Source organism: Engraulis encrasicolus, chromosome 3 (genome assembly GCF_034702125.1).
Source record: "Engraulis encrasicolus isolate BLACKSEA-1 chromosome 3, IST_EnEncr_1.0, whole genome shotgun sequence".
Classification (NCBI taxonomy): domain Eukaryota; kingdom Metazoa; phylum Chordata; class Actinopteri; order Clupeiformes; family Engraulidae; genus Engraulis; species Engraulis encrasicolus.
The window spans coordinates 32,167,189-32,174,688 of NC_085859.1; the positions used below are offsets into that span (position 1 = coordinate 32,167,189).

The following is a 7,500-nucleotide window of genomic DNA, read 5'->3' on the forward strand; positions in this document are numbered from 1 at the left end:
GTGTGTGTGTGTGTGTGTGTGTGTGTGTGTGTGTGTGTGTGTGTGTGTGTGTGTGTGTGTGTGTGTTTGCTGACTGCCAGAGATGTATTCTCTGACGATTTCAACACAGTGTGTGTGTGTGTGTGTGTGTGTGTGTGTGTGTGTGTGTGTGTGTGTGTGTGTGTGTGTGTGTGTGTGTGTGTGTGTGTGTGTGTGTGAGGCCCAAGGGTGTGTATGTGTGTATGAGTGGACTTAGCTGTGCGCCTTACATCCTCCAGCCATGGGACAAAACACATCCCTCTTCTCTGTTTAGAAATGTCAATCGCTGTGCTTTTCCAGAGCCCCAACTGGGATCTGTTCATCAACACTGCACTGGAGAAGGTATATATACAGGAAAAGAAAGTGTGTGTGTGTGTGTGTGTGTGTGTTTGTGTGTGTGTGTGTGTGTGTGTGTGTGTGTGTACACGTGTGTGTGTGTGTGTGTGTGCGCGCATGCGTGTGTGTACATTCGTGTGTGCATGCATTTGAGCGCGCGTGTGTGTACTCTCACGTACTGACATACGCACACAGACAGATCACCGTATGCAGAAATACCGGGAACTGCTGCTGTGTGTATATATGGCTGTGGAGAGTAAATTTCATCAGGAGAAGCAGACAAATATTGTCTCTTACTACCCTTGACCTCACTTGTTCCAGTGCCATCTCCACAGTGTCATTCTACACATACGTACGAAGGACCAGCTTCAACGCTCAAAAAAGAAGTCCAGTTTTCTACAACTACACTCTTGCGACTAAGATGATCGGAATGTTAACACTTTATAATAAAGAATGCATAAAAAGCATTATAAAGATTTAGTAAGTTGTGAACTATTGACAAAGAGAACATTAACACAATTTTAAATTATCTACTAAGTTTTATTAATGCTTTAATATTGAGCTGTGTCATGCCTATTCGAAAAGTAAAAAATGGCGGCCGAGTTGCACTGTGTTGCGCTGTAGGCCCACCAGAAAAACGGCAGTGGAAAAGACGCATTAGTGACTGAAATTTAGCGTTCATAGTCAGTGGCGTGCACAGACATTTTGGGCAGGTGCTGAAGGGGGGGGTGTTGGGGGCATGTAGAACTTCCAGCTGCCTAACTAGGCTATAGAGGCTCTATATATCGGAGCATTACTGTAGCATGCTTTTCATCCCTGAAGCATTTGTAGATTATCATGTCAACATGTGGACCACAGTACATTGTGAAAAAAGTTCCAAAAAGAGCCTTCAAAAAGGGCATTTTTGTCCAGTAGGGCAAAGGGACAGGTGCTTTAGCACCACCTCGTCCCTATCTGTACACGCCTGTGCTCATAGTGGTGGTGTTGTTTTCTAAATGTTGATTTAACACTGCACAATTGGCTTTGCATCCTCGTGGCATGTCCTACGCAGTTTCAACAGTGATGGCAGCAGGTGAAATACGTAGACCAAATAACATTGTATGCCTTTGACTTCAGTCAATGCAGTGTCGACTCCCAAGTCACTCATAGCGGTCCCCATTGGCTTCAGCAGCACGAGACGAGGGCCTCTCTCTCAGGGGACAAAAACACCATTAGATACGGGGCTTTACGTGGATCAAGCTACAGTACATCCACTCAAGCATCCACTCCGCTTCCTTCAGGGCTCAGATCAGATTGTCAGATCGTCCAGCTCCATAGTCCATACCAGGCCCATGGCCAGCTCTTCCTTGGCCCAGGATGAGTGGTGCTGCGTGGGCCTGGGCCCGGGCCCAGACCGGCCCAGAGACAGATGCATGGGCCTATTTAGTGTTTCTCAACGGGGGCGCTACAGCCCCTCTGGGGGTGTTGGGGAGCCCTAGGGGGGGCGTTAAGAAGGATACAGCTGAATGGGGGCGGGGCTTAGTTACCTTAGGGCTGCATTAGTCTGGTTTATTTTTCAATGCGAAGGGGGGCGTTGGCAGGCTTATGATTAGGTAAAGGGGGCATTGGGAGGCTTATAGTGAGTTCAGGGGGGCGATTGCTCAAAAAAGGTTGAGAACCACCTGGCCTATCTAGCTATACTCCCGTGCTTCTCTCATCTCGTGCCTCCCGTGCTCCCCTCACCTCACCTGCTGAGTGCTTTATGAAACTGTACGTATAAACATTCTTTAAAGTCACGGTGGGACTTTGGGAGGTGCGACCACATGTTCCCCAGGGGGACGGGGGCTCCCCCTTTAATATGGGCCATATGCTATGAGGCTGCATGTCAAACACATAGGGCTCGCCCGCCGCACACCTTCTTTCACTTGTCTCTTTGTCTGCCTGCCTGTCTGTCTGTCTGTCTGTCTGTCTGTTTCTCTCTCTCTCTCTCTCTCTCTCTCTCTCTCTCTCTCTCTCTCTCTCTCTCTCCCTCGATCAGGTCTTCAATCTGTCTTTGTCTGTCTGTCTTTCCTGCCTTCCTCTTTCTCCCTTCTGTGTCTTTCCTGGTTTGTCTATTTATCTCTTGTTCTCTCTCTCTCTCTCTCTCTCTCTCTCTCTGTCTCTCTCTCTCTTGCTGTCTGTTTCTCTCTCTTTCTCTCTCTATTGCTCTCTCTCTCTCTCTCTCACACACACACACACACACACACACGCACACACACACACACACACACACACACACACACGCACACGCACTCCTCTCTCTCTCTCTCTCTCTCTCTCTCTCTCTCTCTCTCTCTCTCTCTCTCTCTCTCTCTCTGTTCAACGGTCTCTGTCTCCTCTCCTTCTCTCTTTTTCTTCCTGTTTCTTCCTCCTCCTGCCTCGGTGTGGACATGTGGGTTACATGATGTAAATAGATGTGGACTCAGGTAAAAGCCAAAGGTAAGAACATCCAAGAGATGTGTGTTTGCCATCTTCCATTTTGTCATGTTGTCTTTGTAGTAGTAGCTGTCTCCATTTTTCAGGAAGAGAGCATATCATCAGGGGAAGAAGACACTACCAAATGGGAAATTGCCGTGACTCTGAGCCTGTTGAAACATTTCTGGCCTAGCATTCATCAGGCTTGAAAACAGATACTCAAGCAATGTATCCTTGGGTCTGTCCACTCACTCTCTCTCTTTCTCTTTCTCTCTCTCTCTGTGTCTCTCTCACTCGCTCTTTCTCTCTCTCTCTCTCTCTCTCTCTCTCTCTCTCTCTCTCTCTCTCTCTCTCTCTCTCTCTCTCTCTCTCTCTCTCTCTCTCTCTCTTTCCTGCTCCAGGTTTCAGCATCAAAGCAGTGCCGTTCCAGAATGCCATACTAAATGTGAAGGAGCTTGGAGGTAATACTTCAAAGTTACATAAGGGGTTATGTTCTTACTTGAGAACACATGCATGCACTTACACATAGACACACAGACACACGCACGTGCGCATGCACGTACGCACGCACGCACGTACGCACGCACACACGCACACACGCACACATACATACATACATACATACATACATACATACATACATACATACATACATACATACATACATACATACATACATACATATATACATACATACATGCATACATACATGCATATGTACATACATGCATACATACATGCATATATACCTTATTACAAAAGTCTATAAGGACTGTAAGCAGAGCCTTGTGTTAACAGAAGCTCAAGCAAACATGAATTCTCCCAGTAATGCAGATCTATGTCAACACTAAATTCTACTTCCTTTGCCAACAAGTAACAGTATAATCTTCCTGTTGCCCAGGTGGTTACGATGGAAGTTGCAGTAGCAATGTAATTTTGCACACAGATGCACAGATAAGCCAAGCAACCAGCAACACAGAAAACATGACCTCCTTGGCGGAGGTAATAAAATATTAAAAAAGGAAGCCGAACATCTAAGTATAAAAGGTTTAAACAAACAAACAGCCAAAAAGCAAAAAGAAAGAGTTAAATAAATATATATTCAGAAGAGCATTTGATCAACTTAACACGGTGCATCTGAGAATATCCGGGTCTGGAGTCTATAGCTGAAACTGGATACAGCTGTGGAACTTCGATATGATCTGTCAGCCCGATTTTAGAGCTAAAGCAACATAGTAGCTAAAAGCTGCTCCACAGTGCCGGAGAAGTGCAGGTCGTAACAGTAGGTATTACCCACAGATTTCCCACCCAAATGATCAGAGCAGTTTAGCAGGTGTGTACTTCTGAAACACATCTCTTGGAGCCATTGCTTCTGCCACATGTGGTGATTTATAAATGCACAGTAGTGCTTTTAAAGTATATAGGATACAGTATATGGCTCAGAGAAACGTCCGTGTTAAGGAGTCAACGGTGAGAGTAATGGGGTTAGTCCTTCTCCCTCTCTCAAGACGTTTAGCAGCCTGCAGGTAGTGTGCAGTGCCTTGGCGTGCAGCCTTAAAACTGTTTGATGGTCTCTCTAAGAAGAGCCTTTTTAAAAGGCTATTACAGTAGTCGGCCGTTGTCAGCCCCGAGATAAGATCTAGAGATCAGGTCTACTTTATCTACCAGGAAACCCGGGAGGCTGCTGTGGAGTCCCACATGCTCTTACTTAGTCATTACCTTGATATGCAAAGTTAGATGTAGCCATTCGTTATTCCATCCCCCTTTCATCACGAAACGCACAGCATGTCATTTAGTTTACACAGCATGTAGCATTTAAGCTGCACATTTGCATGCTGGCAAAGGCTGTTGAGTTTTCGCAAATAGGTCAGCATCAGCTAGGTGATCCACAACATCTTGTTTAAAGGGGTGGAAATGTGTTTTCGTTTCGGCCGAATCTTTAGAGAGAGAGATAGGTGAGGTGTTGGCTTTGGCTAACGATTGTAGTCCCTGGCGGAGTTTAGCATGGGGCTTGGCTGAGGAGTTTGCGGAGGGATGGGATTTGTTGTATTTCACCGATAGACTTCCTCGCCTCAGGGATCATCTTGGATTATGAGCCAGAGTTGGGTTATCCTTAAACCAGATTGTACATTTGGGAAGAGGGTCTGCAGCTTCACGAATCCCTCTCTTTCTTCATCTTTTTCTCTCTTCCTCTTTTCTGTGTGCAAAAAGGAGTGTGTCGTGCCCCCCCACCCCCACCCCCTTGTGTCTTTCCCTCGTTCTCACAGCATAATTGAAACACCACATTGCCTTAAGAGCAAGGGCGTTTGTGCCTGTCTCTGTGTTGTGTGTCTGATATTCGTATCAGACGTGTTGGGTCAGTGCCGTCGCTGCAGGCAGGCTTGCATTGAGCACACTCTCAGGTGCACCTGAGCGTCTCTGGGACAAGACACGCAGAGCTGAGGGCTAGGGGCTTCTGTTCTGGACCAGTGCCTCTCGCCTAACCCCCGTTGCCCCCAGGAGGGACGTTTCGGTCCGAAAACAGTTTTCACAAAGTCGGTGGGATGCTACATTGGGAGAACCGTGGGTGGGTGGGTGAATGGTTGGCTGGCTGGATGGAGGGGGCGGGGATGGGGTTTGTGGAAAGGGGTGTGATGGGGACAGAGTGGAGTGGAGTGCAGAACAGAACGGTGGGTGAGTGGGTGGATGGATGAATGAGAGAAGGGATGGAGGAGGGTGGAGTGGAGTGGAGTGCAGAACAGAACGCAGGGTGGGTGGATGGATGAAGGAGAAAGAAGGGATGGAGGAGGGTTTGCTTGGATGGGGTGCAATGAGGCGACGTGGAGTGGGCCAGAGTAGTGAAACACCATGGGAGGCATGCCGACACACTGAACAGAGGGGGTGTTTTTGGATAGGGCATAAATCTTTTGGCGCTCGGGGGTGTGTGTGGCTCACCCCGAGGGCTATATTTACGAGAACGTTCAGAGTGAGGACCCAGGCCCGAGTAATTTATGTGTTTTTGTGCGAGCCCTTGGACATGACAGGTGCACCGCGCGTCTTGACAAGTGACTTCCCAGTGACTACAGAGGGCCCCACAAAGCCCCCCCCTCTCCCCTTTTTCCCCAGAGACGCTGAGCCACACGGAAAGAGATGAGAGATAGAGAAGGAGTGAGAGAGAGAGAGAGAAAGAGAGAGTGGGAGGGATAGCAAGTGAGTGAGAGAGAGAGAAAGAGGCTGAAAAAGGGGGAGCCAGGTAACTCTAGGTAAAAGCAGGCAGACAGAAATATTTCCGTTTGAGACAATGGTGCTCTTCCAGCAGTGTTGTACAGTACTGAGACCAATTATATTTCTTCTCAAAACAAATAAAAACATTTAAGCTAGAAATGCACTCAGAGAGTGCAGACTTCCGCCAATGAAGCTGTTTGATAGAACATATTACTATTTTACACCCTATTTTTTATGAAGTCCTCCTGCCTTCTTTTGTGGGGTTAGAAACTGGAATGTCAAAATTCCTTCAAATTTAGGTCACTAGGGGTGTCTAGATTTCTAGACTAGCAATAGTGAAGAATCTTTTAAAAAATCATGGTGCCAGATTTCTTTGGTCATTTCCAACAACTCCACAAAGTTTCATCCAAATCCGTGCATAACTTTTTGACTTATCATGCTGACAAACAGACGGACGGACAGACAGACAGACAGACAGACAGACAGACAGACAGACAGACAGACAGACAGACAGACAGACAGACAGAGAGACAGACCAACGCGACCGAAAACACAATTTCCTTGGCGGAGGTGAAAATCATATCTGTCATTTTGTTTCATGTTAACTTACCACTAACTGACCAGCATACAGTATCTATGTTGAAAAATGCACAACCATTCATCCTGTAACACACGAGTGACAGAGAAGGCGATGTGGGGGGTCTGAATTACACAGAAGCCGACGAGGGCTTCAGAGGTCCTTCTCTGGGGCATACTTTTTGGGCTTTCCTTTTTTCATGCAAGGGCTCTGTTGTGGCAGAGCTGATTTATTGTACATGGTCATGTAGTCAGTCGTCCTCTCCCCCGTCTCAGTCTCTCAGGAATACTGGTATTCCTTACCTCCGTGGTTTTGGTCCGTCTGATGAAAGGAAAACCAGTCAAGAGGTTACAGAGGTACTTGTAGCAGAAACACATTAGCTGCCTTGTCATAGGGCCTCGTTTGATGCAGTCACCGGCCGGCAGGGCCGGTGACAGCTTTTTGTGGGCCCAGGACAAAGTAATCTGAAAAGGCCCCCAACACAATACATACAATGTAATGGGAATGCAATGCTAGGCCCCCTATCTCCCTGGTCCCGGGACAACATACCCCTTTGTCCCCCCATGTTGACGGGCCTGCCAGCCGGCCTAAATGGTTAAAGCGGTTGTGGGAGGCTGAGGTTCAGCCGCCATCCGTGTCCATGATACATGGCTGGACATGATTATCTACATATGTCAACTATTGTAATGGGTCGTAACTGAAAATCAGAAAGCTTGCCTTTTTTATTAAGTTGTGGGGGAAGATTGTATACATCCCAGGTTAAGGTGCAGCTCATTGGTGTTTTAAAGTTGAAATCATTTTTTGTGTTTTAAGCTGTAGCAGAACTATGTTTCTTGTGCAGTTTTGTGTGCAGTTTTTGTTTGAAAAACTGTGAGATTTAAGCCAATAAATCAAGCAAAATCAATTTCAAAATTAAAAAAGTCCATAGACAT

At 46.8% G+C, this 7,500-nt stretch overlaps 1 protein-coding gene across 1 annotated transcript in view; it reads left to right on the top strand.

The window, feature by feature from the left end:
- arl15a (ADP-ribosylation factor-like 15a) overlaps positions 1–7,500 on the top strand; it is a 296,066-nt gene that overhangs the window by 79,012 nt on the left and 209,554 nt on the right. Inside the window, exon 3 of the mRNA XM_063193820.1 lies at positions 3,189–3,248. Within this exon, the coding sequence (XP_063049890.1) occupies positions 3,189–3,248 (60 nt within the window). The remainder of the gene's footprint in view (positions 1–3,188; positions 3,249–7,500) is intronic.